The 22,685-nt window shown below is 53.3% G+C and overlaps 1 protein-coding gene across 1 annotated transcript in view; it reads left to right on the top strand.

The window, feature by feature from the left end:
• The window catches only part of LOC136296099 (hydrocephalus-inducing protein homolog), an 88,551-nt gene that overhangs the window by 52,619 nt on the left and 13,247 nt on the right, over positions 1–22,685 (top strand). Inside the window, 24 exon segments of the mRNA XM_066194922.1 lie at positions 1,576–1,834; positions 2,469–2,612; positions 3,957–4,097; positions 4,587–4,903; positions 6,452–6,617; positions 7,101–7,199; positions 7,888–8,097; positions 9,387–9,515; positions 12,549–12,726; positions 13,232–13,362; positions 13,426–13,482; positions 14,187–14,308; positions 15,264–15,400; positions 16,045–16,166; positions 16,254–16,450; positions 16,863–16,995; positions 18,066–18,305; positions 18,557–18,743; positions 19,187–19,354; positions 19,655–19,828; positions 20,927–21,050; positions 21,348–21,495; positions 21,787–21,991; positions 22,449–22,594. Coding sequence (XP_066051019.1) covers positions 1,576–1,834; positions 2,469–2,612; positions 3,957–4,097; positions 4,587–4,903; positions 6,452–6,617; positions 7,101–7,199; positions 7,888–8,097; positions 9,387–9,515; positions 12,549–12,726; positions 13,232–13,362; positions 13,426–13,482; positions 14,187–14,308; positions 15,264–15,400; positions 16,045–16,166; positions 16,254–16,450; positions 16,863–16,995; positions 18,066–18,305; positions 18,557–18,743; positions 19,187–19,354; positions 19,655–19,828; positions 20,927–21,050; positions 21,348–21,495; positions 21,787–21,991; positions 22,449–22,594 — 3,934 coding nt within the window.

Here is a 22,685-nt window from a genome sequence, read left to right on the forward strand (position 1 = left end):
TGACTCCTTCCCTGAAGGCAGAGATACCTTTAGAGACATGTGATGGCCAGTTGAGCGTTGCTAGGTACCCTCAAAAACCACTGAAAGAGAAACCAGTTGCTCAATTGCCACTGAATTGCCTTCAGTTCTAACACATCTATGTCCTCACTTGGTCAAGTAATGATCTCGCAGGCTCCCCCAGAACAAAAGGTTCCCAAAATGGCGCCTGGGTGAGGCGGGCCCTCCGTGTGGCTGCGGGACCAAGGGAAGATGGCATCGCACCCTTCCCTTCCAAAATGGCACCTGCCAGGCAAGCAGGGGCCCTGGGAACAAAGAGACGGGAGGGTGACGACCCCCCTGGGAAGGCAGGAGCCCGCAGAGCAGTTCCAGAGGCAGATGGAAACTTGCTGGTTTGTGTGGGGCCTGCAGTGCCGCTGCCAACGCTTCCTCACGCTGCTCGTGGGCTCTGCTGCTGCCCTGCCTGCCCAGGACTGATGCTTGTGCGGGAGGCCAGAATGTTAGGGTGCCCTCTCAGGTGCATCACCTCTGGGTTTGACCGGCAGCCTCAGGATGGCCTAAAATATTAGCGAGGCAGCATGATCAGAGGTGTTTGAAAAGCAAAACTGTTTTCATTAAGGTGAAAATAAGAAGCCATGCAGAAAAAAGAGAAAAAGCTGTGCCGAGTGCAAGGAGGACCTTTGCACTTGCTACAACACCCCAAAAATGCCCTGAGGATCTTGGTCTATTCTCTTAAGCATGTAACAATCCAGGCCGGATTCTTGGCATCCTGCCCAATAGAAATAGGAACAGGGCTTGAGGCACAGTCTCAAAGATCCAAGGGCTGCGTCCGTCCTGGCACAAGGCCAAAAAAGGTATCAAAACCTCTGGTTTTTACCTCATGAGTGAAACAAAGAATGGAACCCAAATCCTTCCCTTAAATGGAAGCCTCCTTGCCACTGTGGGGCTGCAAACCCTACCAGGTGAGGTACACTTCTACACAGGACCTTGCTCATTTTTCCGTTGCCAGCAGAGTTTGCAAAGTTCACTTCAAAACAGTTTCTGATTGCGAAATGAAGTTTCTACAAATGACCACCAGTGCAAAACCAAAGCTTCTATGAACGAGAGAGCCCCTGCTCCCCTGGTTTCCTCTCCTAGAGCAGACAGATGATTTCTAGCAGCTTGCTGGGATCGTCCAGAAACTTCCTCCGCGCTGGCTTTTAAAAATGCCTGCAATCATACCCCCGCACACAAGGGCCTCAGGTGCAGGATCTCAAAGATTCAATAACAGTTTCGGGTGCAGATTAATGCAAAATACAGTAACAGTATGAATCACCCCAGAACACACATTTTGGAGGAAAACACCAGATCCTGTTAGCCTGGCCTGGAAAATGCTACATTACCATTAGAAACATATTCCTCCTTGCAATAACGACATCAGAAGGGCAGCTTATCAGACACTGTTCCCGGTCCACATTAAGAGCTGCAAATGAAGACGGTCTCCAAGCTATTAACAGCTCAGAATCCTCATTGGGAGCAATCTGATGACCAGGACAATAGCTTCTCCCATACTATTTTCCATTCTGGTTTCTCTTCTAGCCTCCTTCCCTGTGCTCGTCAGTTCAGACTAACAGATGGGGGCCACCACTTCCATCAGCTCTTCTGGAAGGCGGAATGTAACAGGCCAGCTGGGAAGGAGGGCCAGAGCACCTCAGCCCACAGTAGCCCCAAAGCCAAACGTGATTCCCAGAGGCCCGAACGTACGGCCCCCGTGTTTGGGCTGGAGCCGCTGTCAATGGACCTGAAGCCAGGAGAGTCTGTGGACTTGGTGCTGCCAGGCTTCTCCCGCAAGGCGCAGGTGAGGTCCCCACCACGAGCTGAGCTGGGGAAGCATCAGATCCCCTCCCCTGGGCTCGTTCCACAGTCCCTTGACATTTGCCTGGGGAAATGAGCAGGGGCCTTCAAGAAACTGGTTTAAGACCACACGTTTCTGTGGCAGCACCACTTACTTTCCTTGCTGGTCACCATCAGACCAGCTACAGCTTTATTGTGATTCCACAGCCACCAAAACCTAGTGCTGATCCCGAAGTAAGGGTAGAAGGAAATACTGCTCTTTTGGGGCAGACAGCGTTGCATGCTTTGTCAGCAAAGAAGGGCAGAGAAATAAGTTAGTACCACTTAGACTAGGAGCCCAAAAAGAAAGTGAATTAAACAAGTGCCAAGTGGTTTTTCTGGGGTAAGCACAGAGTAAACCAAAAGCCATGTGAAGGGGGGGAGTTTCTCACAAGTGCCTTTTGTGGTTATTGGGGTGCAGTGCTACAGACAGTTGAGTGCAAAATAAATAAGCTGCATCACTGGAAGAAAAGCGGGCAGTGACCATAACTCTGTGGCAGGAATAGGGCGCGTGGTGGGTGGTGGGTGCTGAGCCAATGCTGGGCATTTGCTGGATGCCCTGCCACCACCCCCTGGTGACAAGTGACTCTTGCATGCAGGTGGTGCAGAATTACGCCATCTGCGAAGCTGTCATTGGGACAGGCGGCTCGATGAAGAAGATAACAGAAGCAACCATTACCTGCGAGTTTATTGATCCCACTATAAATTTATCAGCCAGACAATTCTCTTTCCGGGTGGAGAAGGTAAGTAAGTGTCTGGATTGCATCCTGGCATTGAACAGCATGGCTGAGGGCGGGGTGTGCTTGTGTAAAAGCCCCTCTTTACCCTTCCTGAGGCACTTTGTAAAGTGAGGGGAGATGCTTTTAGAGATGAGACTGGTATTTAACGTCCCCAAAGTAAAATTGCAATTACAGCTGCACTGCCAAGGAGGATCGTGGCCACCTCCAGAGAAATGCCAGTTTCTCTGCTCACAGTAAAGGGAGGTTTCTGAGGATCCTCCAGGGCACGGTGATGTCTGTACACCGATGCTGTAGGAAAGCAGGGAAAAAATGGAGATTCCTGTGAATTCCTCAGGCTGACAAGGAAAAACCCAGCATCTCCTGTGTCTCTTTGCCTTCTCTGCTGTTGGCATGAATGCTGTATGGTATAGCTATATGGTATAGCTCTGTGCATTTCCCTAAGCCTCACCTGCTTCAAAGCACCCCCAGACACCCTGCAGCTGCAGTGATGATAACACTGAGGCAGAGCAGGTGCCCTTTAATCTCGGGATCCCAAGTCCAGCATCATGCTTCCCTCTCCTGCAAGTTGTCTGAAAAAGAGAAGATGTTTCATTAGTTGGTTTCTGTAGTTTCAGGCCTCTCCTCTGGTTCCCAGGTTTCCACTCAAGTACAGAATCCCTGGAACAGGCAGTTCCGATGTAATTAGAAGCTTTTCAGCTCTCCCGGATTCTGCCTGGGTTCTGCTTGACGCCACACACACAAACTGATTTATTGCATGCTATGGCACCTATTTGATACCAGTACATGCAGAACTAGTTTCCCAAACTCCCTGGTTTCTCTAAACCATGCAGGAAGCCCAGCAGAATGCAGACAAGGAAGGAAGAGCCTAGGCTGATCATAGCTTTGAGACCACAGACACCTTGTCCCTGTAGCAGGGACTGCAGGACGCATCCTGCAGACAAGCTGCTTTATGAGCCAATAAGGTTGTAAGAAATGGCTGTATGTGAGTGAAGATCATCTAGTGCTGCTCTGTGCAATAGAGAGACAAAACTGAAGACAAATGGTCTGGATTCCCTTTCTGGTGTAGATCTTGTTCAAGCAGCTGCCTCCTCTCAGGGCCCCATTTGCTCATCTGTACCTGGGAGTGTTTCCCTGTCCCCCAGAGGGTGCTGTGGTTTCTAAACATGAAAAGCATCTGCTGTAAAGAAAAATCTCCTGGAAGTGTAGAAACAAATAAAAAGGGTAAAAAGAAATGCGTGCACTTCTGGGACTGAAAACTGCGAGATGCAGCAGAAGCAGGTCTGTGGCTAGCTGAGGTTGGGTCTGTGGCTAGCTGAGGTTGTTTTTCCTTGTCTCCTGTTTGTGTAGAAACCCAGTGATGTCCTGACTCTGCAGTACCAGCCTTTGGCTATAAAGAACACCTGCCGGCTGCCACTCGACCTTATGCTCTACTTGGAGCAGCCGTTTCAGGTCTGCAGTGAGGACCAGCAGCCACTCCCACATGGCCAGGTGAGCAGCCCCGGACTCCTGCAGTGGGGTTTGAAGAGGAGGGATGCGGTGATGCACTTCTGTTGGGACGTCCTTAAGTCAAGAAGTTTAATCTGTAGCGTCAGCAGTGGGATGGCCTGAACTGCATCAGCAGAGCTGCTGAAGGAATCAAAAACTTATCTGAGTTGAGAAGATCCACCCTGGCTTTCAGGCACAGGGAGAAGGGAGCAGGCAACTAGGTCTGGGCAAGCCATGCCGTGAAGGTGTCTCCTGGAAAGCATCCCAGCTCTCCAGCAGCCACCCCTTGTATTGCTGCTGAGCACAGAAACGTGAGCCTGAGGGAATCCTGGACTCGAGTGTGGTGCCCGCAGTCAGACCCTTGCTGTAAAGAAATGAACGATGAACTGAGAAGCCCATGCTGGTGTCACACTTGGAGCATTTACTGGTTCATGCTGTCAGACCTTGGGATGTCATCCCACAGGTGACTAATTATTGTTCATCTGCTTGCAGCCTGTGACAGTGGACGTAGGGCAGACCTGTCACCTCTACATCGCATTTGACCCAGCTTATGGACTGGATTTTAATAGCTGGAAAACAATGAAGATCCTGAAGATAGAAATGGTCAGGGGCCATCCTTATGTGGAGCGTATCACCCTTTGCGGGGAAGCCCACTTCCCAAATCTCCAAATCCAGCCCAGCACCCTGGAATTTGGCGGCATCGTGGCTGGCACGAAACAGGAGCGTTCTCTGGAGATGACCAACTGCAGCCCACTTCCCGTCAAGTACCACTGGTCATTCCAGATGGACGACCATGTGAAGAAGTTGAGGTATGTGCACCTTTGCCCTGTCCTTGAAGCTCTTCTTCCTGGTGTCCTGTTAGTACTTGGCAAAGAACAAAGCTGTTTGCCTAGGAGCTGACAAACTGCTTCTGCCTTGTCCTTGTGCAAATAACACTGACCGGCTGCGGTCAGGCTGGATGCTCAGGGAATAGGTTTGCCACCAATTTGGTGCTCATCGTGGTTTCCCCTGGGAAGGAAAGCTGGGGCAAAGGCTGCTTTCTCAGACCTCCGTGGCCTGAGGCACTGTCCACCCTGATGAAGGGCTCCTAGTCCCAGCTGCCACAGTGCTGCTGGAGGCCCTTTTGGCCCCTTTGCTTTGGGATGGGTCCTCTCTGCAGGAGCTGCTCTCTGCTCCTTGCCTTCCTCCCTTGCGCTGTGCTGGAGGACGCCCAGAAAGTCCCAACACCAGAGAAAGAGCTACTTAGCAACTGGGCTGATGCTGAACCTCTTGTTACCTTCCCTTTCCTTCTTTTCTGAGACAACTCCTTTAGTGCCAGGACAAATTCTTTCCCAGGGGTCAGCTTTCAGTGGACACCCTGGATTCCTCACGACCCTCTTTTGTGACACTTGTTACTCACGTTGACTTTTCCCCACTGCAACATGTCCCTTATAGGTTCTGTACTGCTTGACAGCAGGACTTGTTCATCACATCATCTCCTATCCCTGCCTCTCGCTCCACTGCTTTAGAGTGAAAAATGTTGTCTGGGCACCATGGTCCTGTGAAGTTGCCTCAAACCATTCATTAAAACTAAAGACAGTGGAACAGATGATTAGGGATCTCTTGGGGGTTATGGTGAGAGAGCGCCTCATGCAGAAATGAAACCCAGCCTTAGATAACAAGCTACAAAGCGAAAGACAGTTTTTCTCTGGGGAGCAGGCACTGAATGCCTGTCTGGGAATGGAGCATCCAGGTTGTGTTTGACTGCGTGGGAAGCGCTTGTATCTCAGCAGGGTGACAGGCAGGCATGGCACAACTTTGTCCCTCACGTGGCATTAGAAACACAAGCAGAGTTACCCTGAGCACCTGCTTCAATTTAAAATGGGGAATGTGACCTGAGTCACCTGGGAGTGCTGGAAAATGTCAGCCAACCTCCCCAACACTCTCAGGGAAACATTCGTGATAAATACCTGGTAAAGCCGCAGAGTTTCTGGCGTTGGGCGCTGGGGGGGCTGTGCCGGCTCATCACTGGCTGGGTCTGCCCCTTGGTGCCTCAAATCTCCCCTTTTTCTTGCCTTCCCTGTCTTTTCCTCTCCCACTGTGTTTTTTTGCATCCCCACAAGGTGTTAATCTGTGTCCACTGTAGTTCCTCGCTGCGAGCAGTAGCAGCTGCCTGCACCACTGCTACCTCAGTGTCAGCCCTGGGCCACCTTTAGATGGGACCTGCTCCAGCCTGGATTGGGAAGGGCTGGATCAAACCATTTCTCAGTTCAACGCACCAGCACCCACCCAGGGGCTGCATCCTGAGCAGGAGCTACTGGTGCAGGTGTCCTTTCCTCCCACTGCAGGTCCCTGTTCATAGTTACGTTCTTTTCCAGACATGAGCTTTGCCCACCTAAATCCCAACCCAAACCACCGACGACGGTGTCATTCCCTTTGGATAAGCCGGCAACTCAGTGGAGACACTTCAAGATTAGAAAAGCGGAGGAGCCAGCCACAGCCCTGGAAGAATCACGGGATCTTGGCCAATCTTCAGGAGCAGAGGTAGATTTTCTTGTACACCTACTGCTTGCGTTACCTCCCTAGCTTGCCACCAACAAGTCCTGCTCGTGCTGACCTCCCTTTTTGCCGCCCTGCTGTCCTGTGCCCTGAGAGCGGGCTGGGCAGCAGGGCCGGTGGCTGGACATGGGGTGTGTGGGAGGGAGAAACAGGAGAGTTCTCCTTGGAGAAACCTGCTCAGATGCTGTGTTGAGTGTGGGTTTTTTGCCTTGTTTTCTTCACAATGTAAGATGAGGCTTTTGTCTGCATCATGATGATAGGACCTCCAGCTTCCTTCCCAGAGCAAGCTGTGATGAGTCCTGATCTCCATGTACCCTCTTCCCGACCCAGCCAGACGACCTCTTTCCAGATCTCTCTTTTCACCCAAGAGCTGGTATCGCAGTGGTGGCTCTGAAGCTGTCTTACAAAATGAGACTTTGCAAAGTGGCTGTCTCTTCCTCCTAGCATAGAAAATGGCTTGTTTTTCAGGTGCCACCACGTACTTGGGAGAAGTATTACGTCCCACCAGGGTTGGAGGGAGTCACCTTTTTCATGGACTTAGGGTACACTCCCCTCGAAACTGAGAAGGTAAGAGGGAATCTGTCTCACTCCCACTTTTCCAGTGTGGCAAGCAGGGCTGTAGCTCCCAGTCCCACTGGTGGCCCTCAGCATTGCCCACAGCGGGGCCTCACATCCCTCCGGACCCATCGCAAAGTGCTGCTGAAGCAACTGGTTGTTAGAGAGGCTGTGCAGGACATGTTGTAGGGCTGCCCAAGGACGCTGTGCAGCACCGATGGAGGGCATTGCTCCCCTTGGACCTCATCAGGTGGTCCTTAGGAAATTTTTGCTGGAGCACGTTGAGAAAGCGGCATAGAAATCAGAGCGGGGCGGGGAAAGCATCAGGAGTCAGATGAGCTGGGCTGGAATCCTTCCCTGAGCTCCAAGAGCTCTGGCTCTGAGTCGCCTCCTTTTCTAAAAGCAGTAAGAAATGCTTTTTAAGGGCAAGTTGTGCATCAGAGAGAATTTCTACTGCCAGGACACATCCCAGTTCACTTTCATGTAGTGTATTAATTAATGCATTGATCTGCGAGTATGGGAGAAGATTTTCCCCATGGTCCCTCCACTGGTCACTGGCATGGATACAAGATGAGATTAGGATGATTCTGGCTGTGTTTGAGGAACAGTCCCCTCTGGCTACAGCTGCACTTTGCTCCAAGAAGCTCTTCTGCATCCAATTCCATGCTCAACACCTCAGTCTCTCCTGTCCTCCGTCCAGGTTTTCAGTACCCTGCCGATGTCGGGTGTGCTGCAGCCAGGAGAGACACAGCAGGCCTCCTTCACCTTCTTTGGCCTTCTCGACACCATCGCTCGTGTCACGGCGCTGTGCCACGTGGAGGGAGGCCCCACCTACAAGGTGAAGCTGACCGGGGAGGCCTCACGTGTCAGCTACTTGCTGAGCTCCCGGGAGATTGACTGCGGCTTACAGGTACCCCACATGTCCCCTGGCACAGCTCCCTGCCCTGCAACCATGGCCAGCGGGTTCCTGCCCGCCTCAGTCCAGGCCTCCCTCCCCTTCCCAGCCCCTTTGTTGGCCTGCGGCTTGGAAGTACAACCTTTGAGGGACAAATCTGGCATCCAAGCTGGCTTCAAATGGTCATCTCCAAGCCTCCCCAAAATGTTGAGAAAGGTACCCTGAGAAACACTGCCTCCTGGGGCAGGCAGGGTCCCAGTGGGGATGCTCTGAAGGACATGTCCCTGAGACATCCCTCTGCTGATCCATTCCCAAAGCCTGACCTCCAAGGAGATGCTCTTGTATAAAGCTCTTGCTTAACCCACACAATAATCAGGGGAAGAATTTGGGCTTCCAGTCACTACAGTTGCAGAGACTGTCCCAGAAGAATCCCCACTTCGCTCTTTTTCAGTTGAAAGCCCACAGGTATTTTCAGCTGCTGGCCCTGTCTGTGTAGCCCTGTGTGACTTCCTTGTTGCAGTATGTTGCTTGCCAATACTTGCGTGCAGGTGCCTTTTCTTCTGGAATGCCTGTCTTAGAAATGCACTGGCTTTTAGATACAATTCAATGGGGACAAAGTCATTGAAGCAAAAGAAAACTGTTCATTAGTAACAATTCAGCTGAGCCGGGTGTGTCTCCCTCCCCGAGAGCCGGGAGCCCAGCACACACACCCCTTTCACCAAAACGGCTTCTTTTATTCTTTTTACCCGGCCAGGGTGGTCCCTGTCCTCCTTCCCATCGGATGGTACTCGGGAACTTCCATTCTCTCTGACCGCCAACTCTTCTGTCCCCTCCCCTCTCATCCTACTGCCTTTTAGTCAGGTCTTCAACCCTGCCCCTCTCCCAGCTCACAGCAACACCCAACAACACGACCTGAACAAATCCAAACAATCCAAACAACAACACGCAAGAACCAACAACTTTCTTTCTTTAACCTCGTAACTCTTGGATTCATCTCACGCACCTCAGTGCCACCTCCTTTGTTTCTCCTGGCAGTTGGTGACCCCTGAGAGCACAGAGGGCCTGTGTCCCCTGGTTCATTTATTACTGGCCCTCACGTGGTCGTCACCACATGTCTGTGTGCTGCCAGAGCTCCCTGGTCCTGTGCAGGTGCCCTGTGCCTGGGGCTTGCCCAGCTTCCCAAGGGCCCGTATCTCCTCCCTGGTCCCTGCTCCCAGGTCTGCTTTCAACCCCGGGAGAGAGGAAGGAAATTCCCAGCACCAGGCCCGGGTCTGTAACTTCCTGCTCCTGTGCTTTCTCTCCAGATGTTTAATGAAATTCATCACACCACGGTCACCCTGGAGAACACCTGCAATATGGAATTCAACTGGGTGCTAAACCCTAGCACTGCAGACCAAGATCTGCCTGGTGTGTTTCTGGTCAAGCCCACCGCAGTAAGTAGCACAAGTGACTCACCCCAGCCCTGTGTCGGGTGGCCCAGGAGAGCGTTAAAGGGAAAAAAGAGGGGGCGGGGGGGGAAAGGGACAAAAAAGTCAGAGGGGAATACCCCAAACCCAGCCATGAGAGAGAGAAGGGTGTGAGCGATTTCTGCTGGGAGCAGAGAAGGTCAGACAAGTGCTGTCCTGATAGACTCCCCCACGGCCTTGGCTGGCGGGTGGCTCTGCTGTCTCACGGCAGACACCGGCGGAAGGCACAAGTGTGTTGGTCACTGTCCCGTCCCGCTGTAAGGGGAGCAGAGGAGAATTCTTTTTGATAGATTTCTCGGGCGAAAATAAGGCACAAACGCAGCAAATATTACATCTGGAAATTGGTAAAGAAAGGGTACGGCCCCGACCAGAAGGGGACAGAAAAGAGAGCAGAGAGAGAAAAATGAATGAACAACAGAGGGAGTAACAGAAGCCAGGGACAGAGCGGTACCGCTGGAAGCCTGGGGCGCTGTGTCGGCGTCCTGCTCGGCGGCTGGAGCAGGAGCCCGTGTGCGGCCAGCGCCCCGAGCGTGCTGCCGCGGCGGGCTGGGCGCGCTCCGCGCCCGCGGCAGGCGCGGCGGTCCCGCGGGCTGCGGCGTCCGGGCTCCGCAGCTGCGGCTGGGCACGGCCGGCGCGGCGGCTGCTCCCGCGGGGCAACGGCGGAGCGCTGCGGGGCCGTGGCCGGCGGGGAAGCGGCGACAGCGGGGTAGGCAGGCGGGGAAGGAGCGGCTCTGCAGGGAGCCGGGCCCTCCAGGTGCTCCCGGCACGACCACAACCAAAAATGGCGGGGGGAAATTGGCAGCGTTAACTGCTTTTGTGCGCCGAGATTCCTCCCGTAATTCAGCCCTTTTGGGAAGACTTAGTCAGACGGGCAAAGTTTCCCCGGGCTTCGCGGTCTGCCCTCCCCCAAGGGAGAGGTCGCTTGCAGCCCCCCCGAGACGGGGCCTGCCTGCATCTTCTCCTTGCAACCTCCTCCACGCCTGGAGTGTGTTAAGGCTCCCAACGCGACTGCAGCCCCTGTAGTAATTTTTCACCCCGTGTCAGAAAATGGATTTATAACATACGGTGAGGCACAAATAAAACTGGAATTGGTTCCCCACTGCGGCGGTGCGTGTCCTCCCACGGCCGGCTAGCCCCGACACGCCCCCACACGATCTATAGAAATGTGGGATCTTGGCTGCCGACCTGCCCTGCCACGTTGGGAATGCGGAGGAAGAAAGACGGGACTCTCAAGAGGCCTGACTGCAACTTGGGTTTATTGGTAGGAAGGAGGGAGCCCTCAGCCTGCGACCGGTGCTTCAGGGAGACCCTGAATCTCAGGAGGGAGAGGGTTTTATACAGTGGCTGGAAGCTCAGGGTGGGTCCACGTGCAACCAGTGGGGTATAACTGGGGAGTGTCTAGTGACGTAACAAGCATTAACATTAAATACCAATGATCCGAAGGAAGGAGGGGAAAGCTTCCAATCCAGCCAGTCGCCAGAGATCTCCCTTCGAAGCTTCTGGACCCGGGGGACAGGCCCTGGGTGACTGGCAGGGTGGGAGGGTTTCCCGACGAATGGTGGACAGGTAACCAAGGCGGGAAAGGTGAACCAAACAGGGGTTGTATGTGGGGCAGGCTGAGGGAGAAGCTTACAGTTTGTAACAAAAGGGACCTAAAAATACAACGGCACTGAACCAGGGTACAAAGAACAACTATCTTACATTAAAACTCATGATAAAGATCACGCCACCGCACCTCACAGTCACTCTGGGGACCCCGACGGCTGAGATGTCAGGCTGCTGGCGCTGGAGCGTTTCTGAGGGTCGCCTTACCCAGGCTGTGTGATCACACAGGACATTGTCCTTTGCCCTGCCTCCCCACTGCCAGGGCTAAGAACCACTTACATAGCCCTTCAGTAGGCGTGCTGGTCCCTGCCTCCTGCAGCTTTGTGCTGTGCAGAGGCTTTGTGGGGCAGTGAGGGGGCCGGGGAGCAGCGGGGCTGGAGGAGCGATGAGAAAAATTTGCAGCATCATCCCACCATTTGTCCAAGCTTCTCAGTCCTGCCTGGGTGTCTTTGAGCCGAAGCAGCACTCCTGCCTTTGTCCCTCCTTGCAGTGGGAAGAGGGAGCCGATTGGCTTTCCCATTTCTTCATGCCTGTCCTACAAGGGATGGGAGGAGCTGCTGGCCCTGCTGAGTGCGAGGGCTTCTCTTCCATAGCCAAAAAAGCCTTTTCTTGTTGAGGCGGGCTCTTGCTGGCAGAGGGCGAACCCCATGAGCAGCAGAGCTGTGCTCACATCACATCAGGCTGTGCTGGGGCTGCAGGCAGATGAGCTCTTGGGAGGACACACTGCACCCCCCGGGTCAGTGGCTCGATCTTTTGGGCACAAGGAAGGTAGGAGGTGTGAGAAGCAAAGCCCACTCATCAGTTAAAATTTCAAGAAAATTTAATATGAGACAATAGGGGCCAAAGTCAATAAAGCAGAAGGAACAGCACTGCCTGCTTAGCCACATTAGCTGCAGCCAGAGGCACACACCAGTCAACACAACACCCCTTGTATAGCCGGGGTATTGCATCAGCCCAATGCGTATTTACAAGCAGTTCTTTGTATTCCAACGTTTTAACAGAGTTCCTTCTCCGTCCGGCCTTTTTGGAGCATATGCGGTTGTCCTAGTCCTGGTCCTTTGTTACTTTTTGACACATTCAACAGGCTTCAATTCCTTCATTGGTTAAATGTTAATATTACAACAATTCTTCACCAGCATTGGTATCACAACAAAACATTTGAATTAAAAGAACTCTAAACTTCAGCAAAACTTCTTTTACAAAAGTCAACATTATAAAACATACAGTGTTTACTCTAACAATTGCAAAAGCCAACACTGTAATGTATTTATCATGATGGTGGTGTGGTTTGATGGCTTCTTGTAGATGAGAACCTGTCTTCTCAGCCTGTCTGTCCCCTGAACCATTCCCCATCAAACTCTGATGCATCCCCTCTCTCTTCTCCTGTCCCTGCAGGGCTCCATTGCACCTGGCGAGACGCAAGAGCTGAATTTTTCTTACGTGCCAGGATTACCAGGAGCCTTCAGCAGGACTTACCACCTCAAAGTGGGTGACCTGGAGCCAGAAAGTATCCGTCTGAAAGGAGAAGCATCCTTTCCCATGTTTAGTGTGAACCTGCCCTGGAACATCAAAGGTGGGCACTGCCTGTCTGCCTCCAGGAGGGGCCCCTCTGGTTTTGTTCCCTACCATATGCCCACGGGGCAGCTCGTGCCCACCTCCAGCAAGCCTGGAGGGTTGCAGGACTCCCAGAGCAACTCAAGCTCTCTGGTTGCCTCATGAGTCTTGAGCAAGGATCCCATGTGGTCTTTGTCCCAGGAACCATCCTGCAGAGCTTGCCAGCACATCTGGCAGGGTTCTGAAGGGTGATGGCTAGACTGAAAGGCTTGGGAAAGCTCTAGGAGAGGCTGGCAGGGCTTCTGGCAGGGTTGGATTTGTGTGACATTGCAGGGGATGAGATGCTCCTCTGTGGGGAGGCAGATGGGTGAGGATGCAGAGAGGAGCAGCAGCATCCACTTTCCATAGAGGGCTTGAGGGATTTCTTTCTGGAAGGAACCAGTGGTGGGAGGCAGGGACTTCCCAGCTTTAATGGGATTGGCACTTTGCTCACACTTCTCTTTGTGGATGTTTTCTTCCTTCAGGAAATGAAAAGTATAAGGAGCCATTGGAACGGCATGTAAAACAGCAGCAACAACCAAGTCAAAGGAAAGAATCAGCTGTTGTGAAGAAGACTCAGAGCCCGAAGACTAAGACCTTGAAGTCTCAGCCCCCAGTGACTCAGACCCTGAAAACTCAGGCCCCGGTGACTCCGACCTCAAAGACTCAGACCTCGAAGACTCGGAATCGGAAGACTCAGAACCGGAAGGCCGGCTTGCTTGGCTCTGGCGATACAGTAAGAACAGCTGCAGCCCAGTTTGGCACACGCCACCCTCTCCGTGTCACCTGAGGCCCTTGCAGCCCACAGCAGCTTCCTGGTGCCCTGATGGCATTTGGGACCTCCCTGCCCACTTTACAGCCATGTGTCACCTCAGCATTGCCCCTAGGGCTGCCACTCTGGTCATGGTCTCTTCTGGGGTTGCACCAGCTTCCTGGCTACCCCAGGGAGAGATCCTGAAGGCCATGCTCAAGGGATGGAGTTGATGGCGCTTTGAAGGAGATGCAGGTCATTTCTGGGGAGTTTGCTGGTCCCAGCCCGAGCCCTGTCAGATTTACAGACCTGTACAGTAGGTGCCTGACTGTGCCCTGGGACTGTGCTGGCCGTGCTCATCTCCACGAGGCACCAGCTTCCAAGCTGTGCCTTTCAAGACACAAGGCTTCCAAGGCTTTCCCGGTTCCCTTTCAAGACAGCTTTTGTCCAAGCTGCCTTGGTACTGGCTGGGGGCAAGCAAGGGTCTGGAGCTCTGGAAGGTTCCTGGCTTGTCTGTCTGCCCGGCCAGATCAGCTTTGCCAACAGTGGCTGGGCAGGCAAAGGTGTGGGAGTGACTTCCCTGGAGATGAGGTCCTGGCTAAGAGCAGGCGGTGTCACGGACACTGAGCAGCCAGACAGGAGGACCCCACAGCCCCTCTCAACAGCAGCAGGGTGGGATCCTTTCTGAGACAGACGCCCAGCTGCAGATAATAATGGCAGAGAAGGCTGGTTTGGAGGTGCAGCAAAAGCTCTCATCCCATCCCCTGAAGAGCGGGTTCCCTGACGAGGAGCTGCTCCAGAGTCTTATCAAGTGAGTAAGGATTCCCATCCCCATCTCCAGGTGCCCCGTGGGGAACATCTAGCAATGTCTCCTTGTCCTGAGAGATCCTTGTGTCTGCACAACTGGGGAATAGCCAGGGACTTCAGAAAGGGTCTGGTCCCGGTGGCTGACAGGCTACGTCTGAGCAGAGGAGTGTCCTCCCTTCCCCAGCACCACGCTGAGCTTTGGACTGCTCAGCTCCCCACAGGTGTGGGGTTCTGTCCCTGCAGCTGAGGGGACCCAGCGCAGACCTTCAAGCCCTTCCAGGCCGCATAAATTCTGTCCCTGCTGACTAGCGCTAGAAGAGACAACTCCCAGCTGACGTCTTGGTTCCAACTAACAGAGCACACTAGACAAACGGAGAAGGGAACTGCACGTGTCAGCAAACACTTTAAAATCCAAACTCAGATGGCTCGAATCCTGGTGGGGTGGCAGGGCTTATCTAGGTTCCTTGGTCTGTTCCCTTTGCGCCATCATGATGCAGCACAAGCACAGGAGGCTTCCATTCAGGAGGAAGATGCTCTGCAGAACAGATCATATGATCTGGTTGCAGGGCAATGAAGATTTCCTGTGCGGGCAAATCTTTCTTCTAGGCCCTGAGGCAATTTCAGGCTCAGGCTGTACACGAGGCTAAGCAGTTTCATTGAGACCAGTGGAGGCCCAGTGTACTCACCTCTACTGGCTTTTCATGGCAGAGGAGCTGCAACCAGTGTCCATTTTAAACTAATTTTAGTTTCAGCTACCATGGGTGGCTGATAAAACCTAGGACCTGCACTCCTCCTGATTTCCCAAAGTCGTTGCCAGGTGGTCAGGCCTCGGGTTTCCTATGCTTGAGCTGAGTTTTTACAGCAATGAATACAGAATTACCCACTTTATTTGCATCTTCCATCCACCTGAAACTGTAGCCAGGCTGTGGTTTAAGGACTGTCCTTACTCCTTCTTCCAGCATTGAGCCGCTTGAGTATGTCCTGGACCTGGGGTCTGTATTTAAGGGCTGCACTGAGAGACGCACTCTGGAGATCACCAACCCTGGGGAGATGCTTTTGTCCTTCCGGATGGATGTGTCTGTCCTGCAGGACACAGGTAAGCAGTGCTGGAGACACTTCCTGTGGGCTTGAAGGAGGTGTCTCAGACAGATTAGCTTAAGCCACTGAACTTGGGGACGTTTCTGAGCTTTTTCTTCTCAGTGGCCCTGCTGGGAGCTTCAGAGTCTCAATTCTCCTGGCCAGCCATGCCCAGGGACCTGGCCTGCCTGTGACTGCCCTAACGCTTCAGTGCAGGGGCCAGATGGGCTCATCAGCCCGGTCACCTCTCAGCATCTTCTGCCCTTGGCTCCCACCAGCATGAAGTTTCTTTGGGCACTCTGTGGACTTGTTTTGTGAACCAGTGGGGTCTGCTGTGTTTTGGAAGTGCTTTGTTTGGAGTTCACGCTGTCACCGCACTTGTGTTAAGCCTTTATTGAGGAAACAGCCTGTCAGATCCTCTGGTGGATGAAAAGAGGCTTCCAAAAGTGGCCTTGAGGCAAGGCTGTGCTTCCATCACACAGAGGCTCGCTGTGTCTGAGGGGTGTTCACAGGTGCACTCTTTTACGTTTTTGTCCAGGTCACCGCACGGCAGGGGGGTTTTCCCAGACTTCTCAGCCAGGACACCTGTAGGGCCTTAAACATGCTTATGACACATTTCATGTCTCTTGTGTATCTCAGCTGCTTTGTTTTCATCTGTTCAAGGTTTCAGTGTGGACCTGGACCAAATGGAGGACCTGCCTCCCAGACACACCGTGACATTTGAAGTGTGCTTTGAAAGTGCTTGCCGCCCACAGGGTGACGTGGATGTGCTGCTGCCCATCAAGGTACCACAGCTCTTGGGGCAGGCAGCAGGCTGGGCACCGCAGCAGCTGTCACCTGCACCCTCCGCTGAATTCCCTGTCCTTCTCCAGGTAGAAAAAGGCCCCACGTCTCACATCCGCCTCCATGCCGCTGTCATTGAACTGTCACTCAGACTTTCAAAGAACACTCTGGAGTTCTCGGATACCCTCGTTGGGCAGTGCCAGACTGAGACAGTCCGGCTCTACAACTGGTTCCATGTCCCCTGCACTTGGTTTATTACTGCCATCCAGCCTGTAATGGAGGTAAAGCACGGGCAACACTGAACACGTAACTTCTTGGTTGGGTTTTCTTTGTGTCTCTTGCCCTTTCTACTCCTGTGGCTGCCTGAGCACTTGGGTCTACAGCGTGTTTGAGGAAGCTTCTGAGGGTCTAGATCAAGGCTGGTTTGCCTGGACCTGTTCCATTAGCTGATGCTTTGCTTTTCTAGCACCTTCACCCATTCCCCCTCCTCTGAGGACTCCAGTTCCCTCTCTGCCTGCCCTGTCTACAGGTTTTCCCTCCAGCTCTAGGCTATGGGGGCCACGCTTGTTGTGGCTGTGGGTGCCCTCAGCACCGTATCAGTGTCTCAGAGCACTGCAGGAACTGAGGCTCTGTCCTCGCAGACCCAGGAGACCTGACAGGATTCGTTTCTGTGCCCGGAACAATCAACGCAAACGCAGGACACCAGCCCTACATCAGAAGAAGCAGGCACTGGAGGATGAGCCCTGTCCCTTTGAAGTGATGCCCTCCGAAGGAACCCTTGAGGCAGGAAGCTGGCAGGACTTGAAAATCCGGTTTACACCAAACGAGGACGTGAGATTGGCAGGTGTCAGCCCAGGAGGCCGAAAGGAGGGCCTGGTGCCGAGAGTGTGCTCTGAGCTCTGCCTTGGCAGGGAGCTTTCTGCAAGCCCCGTACTCAGCTACTCAGCGTGGCTCAGTTCACCCCACAGAGCATTGCCGTGAGATGTGCTTTGAAATGCCCACAGGGAGCTTGCACAGAGAGCATCGGGGCTCTGTGGCTGCCTCTCGGCACACGGGAGGGATGTGCCCAACTCCCCTCAGCCTCCCCCTTGCCCGGCTGTATTTGCAGCTGCGACACTCGGTGCAGAGCAGCTGCACACCGGCAGAGGATAATCCTGGAATGGTCCGTCTAGGCTCATCCTGCTGCAGAACTGACAGACAAAACAGCCACCAGACACCTTCCTGGGCACAGCAGGACAGTCACCTGTAGTGCTGTGCTGCCAGCAGTCCCTGGGGCTCTGGCCTGCCTGCACAATCCCATGCAGCGGGGGATTCAACTTAAAGGATGGAGCGTTCCCAAAAGTAGTTTGCCTGTGGCCGCTGGGTCTTGGAAACTGATGGCCTGTACCGGTATGGACACAAGTGCTTCTGTGCCTGCAGACAGTCCCAGGGATCTTTTAATTGCTCAAGAGACATAACCATCTTGTGTCCGGCTTTGCCCAGAGCCAGACACTAAGCAGTGAAGATGATCCTTATTTCTAGCCGGTGAGAGCTCATTTGCCTCTCTCCTGGAGCTGGCGTTTGCCTGATGCAGCAGTGCCAGGACTGTGTCTGGACACTGTAACCCCGAGGGCCCTTCTCATGAGCACTGCACTCCTGCATGACTAGGTGAAAACATCTGACAGTCCATTGTAGATCCATCTGATGCCCAAATACCCAGTTACAGTGCACACCAGGATTTATCCCAGTTATTCGGCCCCAGACTACTACAGACGCTGTAGTCCCTGGCGTCAGTAAATACCTGGTGGTTTCCATTCACCTTGGAGGGACTGGGAACACCCTGACCTTGGAGAAAGCGTTGTATCTGGGGTCCTGTCACCTGGGACTTCATGGATGAGTTTTCTTCACTTTTCTCTTTTCAGAGGTCTTACAAGAATGAGCTGAAGCTTAACGTTTGTGAGAGCAGCAATTGCTTAATGCTGCACCTGTCAGGACAAGGTCTGGAGCCACGGCTGGAGTTCAGCCCCCCGGCACTAGAGATGGGATGGGTGCTGGTGGACAGCGACGGAGTGGAGGCCACAGTGGTGGTGAAGATCCCATGCAACTTCCCCATTGAGTTTTACTCCCTGGATTTTGATGAGCAGTACCTTGAGGAGGAGAAGGTGAGAAGGCAGGTCTGGTCCCCATGTACATGCTGCCCAAGCTTCACAGCACTCCAGCATTCCCAGGCTTGTGCCAGGGCGACGGAGGCAATCCCCAGGGAAAGCCAACTCTGCTGACATGCTGTGGGAGGACTTCAATAGCTTGTGTTGTTGGGAGGAAGAGAGGAGACAGAAAATGGGTTTGTTGAGCGTGTGTGATGAAAGGCCAGAGAAGGAATCTTGCGTATGGTTTCTCTTCCCTGCGCACACAGATCCTGCGGACGGCAGTGGGGTCTGAGTACCAGAAGAAGTTTCTAATGCCTCCCCGTGCCGTGGGCGAGACGCTGCCCCCAGAGCTGCTGGAGTACTATGAAGCCCAGAAGAGGCTGAATGCTCAACAGGGAGAGGTCAAGGCCATGGCAGAGGCTGAGGCTGAGGCCATGGGCGAGGCAGAAGCAGGTCAGAAAAACAGTGAGGGTTTGGCAGCGTCTGTTTTGACTGTGGTCGCAGCACCCATACACCCTGAACGCTGTCACCTTCGGGGAAAGCCCATGCTTTTAAAAACTGCCTGTTCCCCAGCTTGGTGGAGGAACTCTTGGGTGAAGGACTGGGGCATCCTCTACCAACCCTGAGTGTAGCCAAAGCAAGCTCCTATCTGCCTGCCGTAGACTGGGGAAATAATCGGGATATTCCACAAAGACTAGGATTGGATGAGTTCTTCAGCCAGTAGAACCAGGTCTAATATCACTGGCTCTTTTATATTTGCACTTTCCTAGCAACAAAAGAACAAGCTCATGTTGCTTTCACCAAGTCTCCTTTTCCGGGATCTGAGCAGATTGGGAGGATGAGGAGGATCAAAGGTAGGCAGGAGGCTGACCTTTTCCCCTGGTTTTTCACTGCAGCACATCACAGGGCTGTCCCATTCTATCCTGAGGCCATGGTGAAGGCGACTGGGAATCCTGTCTCTCGAGCTGTCATTCGCCACCTGGGCATTGACCAGTCTTCAGAGAGGTGTGAAGCACAGCAGGACAAAGGGATTGTTGTCATTGTCCACGGGCCACCCCTGGCAGGTATGTGAGCTGCAGCCCTGGGCTGCAGGGAGAGGGGCAAGCAGGAGAAATACATCCTGGTGGACCTTGGTGCTTAAGGCAAAGACCTCAGCCGAACAGGAGGTGGAGATGATCCTCCTGGCTCTAGAATTCAGAGCTGGCAACCACGCTCCAGCTGCCTCCCTCATGGCCTCCCCTGGAGGGACGCTTGATTTCCCCCTGTTCTTTTAACTTTGAAATCTTGTTGGAGATTTTTCCAGGGCCTGTCCCTGTAATGCCTCATGTGCACGTGTCACCAAGCAGTCCTCCTCTCTCTCTCAGGAAAGACAGAGATGGCGGCGGCCCTGTGTCACCATTACGACGCTGCTCCCTTGTCCCTTGACACCGTGGTGAAAGAGGCCATTGCCAATGATGGCAGCCAGGCAGGGCTCCGTGCCCGGGAGCTTTGCACCGAGGCTGCCATGGAGCTGAAAAGCAAAAACAAAGGTAATGCTGGTGAGGAGAAATGCCAGACCCAGAGCCAGTGCTTGAGAAACCCACCATGACTGTCCACTTCTGCTCACTCAGAGCAGCAGTTTTTCAGTCCTTGGGTCTCTTAGGGAACATGGGTGAAGTGCATCTCTGGCTGGTCTTCAAAAAATAAAAAATCAATTTTAAGGGCTCAGTCAGGGATTCTTTGATATCCCCCTTCGCTGCCATGCTTGGCACGTGTTCATTTTTCTAAGGGTGGTGAAGCATGCCTGTCTCTTTCCCAGATATTTTCTATTTCCTCAAAGCTGAATCAAGCTTGCTTCTCATGGGCAGCAGGCAGAACTGCTGCCCACTTTACCAAGGAAAAAGCCTTCTGAAGTGGCTCATTAAGCACAAGAGGACTGACTATGAGTGTAACCTTGCAAACAAGAGGAAGGGAAGGACAGCCTCCCAGAGGAGTTTCCAATCAGAGACATGCTACAAATGAGCTCTTGTCTCCCGGGATTTACCTGTGCTCACTGTCAGGTTACACAGCTCGTGTATGTTGGGCTGTTCTCCATGTGAGACCAGAGACTTTTAGGAAGCTTACTGGGCAGCTGGTAGGCTGAGCTCTGCAGGGTGAGGCCAGACCTGCCACAGTGCAGGGGGAAGTTTTGCATTGCTCACTTTTGAACCTGGCTGGGTTGGGAGCTGGCGGAAGGAAAAGGAGTCTGTGTCCCAGCAGGGTTTTCCCACAAGGAGCATTTAGCTTCAGCAGAGACGGGTGGTGCAAGCGGGGCAGGGCTGCAGGTCTCCACAGGAGAATGCAGGATGGGTGCAGTGTATGGAAACAATGGTCCTGGAGGACAAATCCTTGGCTTGATCCATAGGGGAACTCCTGTGCAAGCAGTGTCACCTGCATGCACAGTTGTTAGGAGGGACATAGTGCTGGCTTTAAAATCAAGGATGGGATAGCGTGCTGGTAAGAGAAGCAGGGAGGGAGCTGCTTCTGAGTGTTGCCAGTGCCCGGCAGACTGGGGAAAAAGTGCCGCGTTCCTTCCAGGGTCCAAGGCTGTGCCCATTGTGGTGAAAGGTGCCTACTTGCTTTTCAAAGCCCTCCTGAACCATATGTCCCCTATGCAGCTAAAAAGCGTCAGCTTGCTCTTCTGGCCAAGAGAAGACAAGCCTCTCAGGAGAAAATGAACAAGAAGAATGCCAAAGGCAAGAGCACACCAGCGCAAAAGAAGACGGAGCCAGCCAGCAAACCCCAGGTAAACATGATCTGCCTGGGTTGGTGCCTGGGACCTTTGCATTGTCTGTGAGATGGGCAGGGGCTGCTTACAGTGGAGGCTCTGTGCCAGCCAGGGCCTGGTATGTGGATCCATTGCACCAGGAGTTTGCAGGCTTGGGTCTCTGCTGGCCAGGGGATGGGCCCTCCAGGACCATCCCCTGGAGCCCCCAGCCTGCACTGCAGGGTTGTTCTAGTCTCCACTAGTGAGGAACCCCAGCTGCAAGCCCAGCAGTGGGAGTTGTCCAGGGCTTTCCACCGGGGTGTATTTTCCTTACAATGGTCCACATTACAGTTCACAGTTTCCACTGCTCCTGCACCGCAGCAGCTGAACATCACCAGCAGTTGTGGGGAAGAGCTGAACTGCCTGAGCTGTGTGCTGCCCGAGCACCTGCTGGTGGAGATCCTCTGTGAGAGGCTGAAGGTATGTGGGGTGGGGAAAAGGAGACATTCCTGCTCCGGAGAACAGGCAGTGAGGTACAACTCGGAGAGGAGGAGGTCTGTACATGCTCTTGGAGGATCCTGGCCTGTGTGCAGGGAACCCTGGGGGAAGCTGCAGATGCCCTTAGTTGGCAGAGCCTAAGGACAGACACAAGCTGCTCTTAGCTAATGCACCTGGAACAAGGACAGCTGGTGCCCTGTGACATCTGGGTTTACTGTCCAGCTGTGAGCTCCCTGTGTGCAATGGCTGACTTACTCTTCCCTTTATTTGCAGCACGAAGACTGCTGCAAGGGAGTGGTCTTTGATGGCTTGGAGAGCCTCTTTGCAAGAAGCCTGGAATCTTCTCTGCTCTGTGTACTCACAGCTGTCAAGAATCGCCATTATATCTACGTGGTGCACGTGCATCGGGATTATGCTTCTTGGAAAGCCAGGAAGGAAGCTGAAATACAGAGGAAGGAAGATGAAAGACAGAGGGAAGGTGAGATATGTCTGTCCCTCTCAAATCTTCTCTCTCAAGCCCTCAGACTTATCTCTGTGTGTCTGGGTTTGCAGCAGAGCTTGTAAGAAGTGTTTTTATTCATCTTTCCACCTTCTGCCTCTGTAACCACACTCATCTCAGAGTTGCAGGAGACTGGAGGCTTTAAGACACCTTAATCTCTAACATTCAAGCTTGGGCAGAAGTTCAAGCTGTTGTAGCTCAGTGACAAACAACTGTCCTCAGCCCTGGTGCACTTAAGCCAGGAAAAGCACAGGAACTCACTGCCTGGCCATCGTTTGAGGGATTGTCTGAATTTTGGAGCAGGGATATGAGCTCCCCAATGTCTCCTGGTGTGATATGCTGGGTTGGGAAAAGCTGTGAGTCCTTGCAGCTGACTCCCAAAGCACCCAGCTGTGCTTGCTGTCACTCATGGTTTCTCCTCTGGTTTGTGCTAAAGAACTGCAGCGGGAGGAAGCTCTTCAGAGGAACAGAGAACGTGCCTTGAGAATGGATGAGGAAGAGTATGATGCCCTCCCTGAGGAGGAGAAAGCTGCCGTGGATGAAATAATATGGGAATTGAACCATATGCGGAGGGAGAGGCGAGTAAGCCTTCCATGGGTTCCTGCTCAGGGTAGTGTCCCCGGAGGGTCTCCCTGCTCCAAGGACTCTGAGCTCAGACATGTTTGATAGCAAA

This window comes from Chamaea fasciata, unplaced genomic scaffold, assembly GCF_029207755.1.
Source record: "Chamaea fasciata isolate MVZ Bird 193981 ecotype frontalis unplaced genomic scaffold, bChaFas1.0.hap1 SCAF_12, whole genome shotgun sequence".
NCBI lineage: Eukaryota > Metazoa > Chordata > Aves > Passeriformes > Sylviidae > Chamaea > Chamaea fasciata.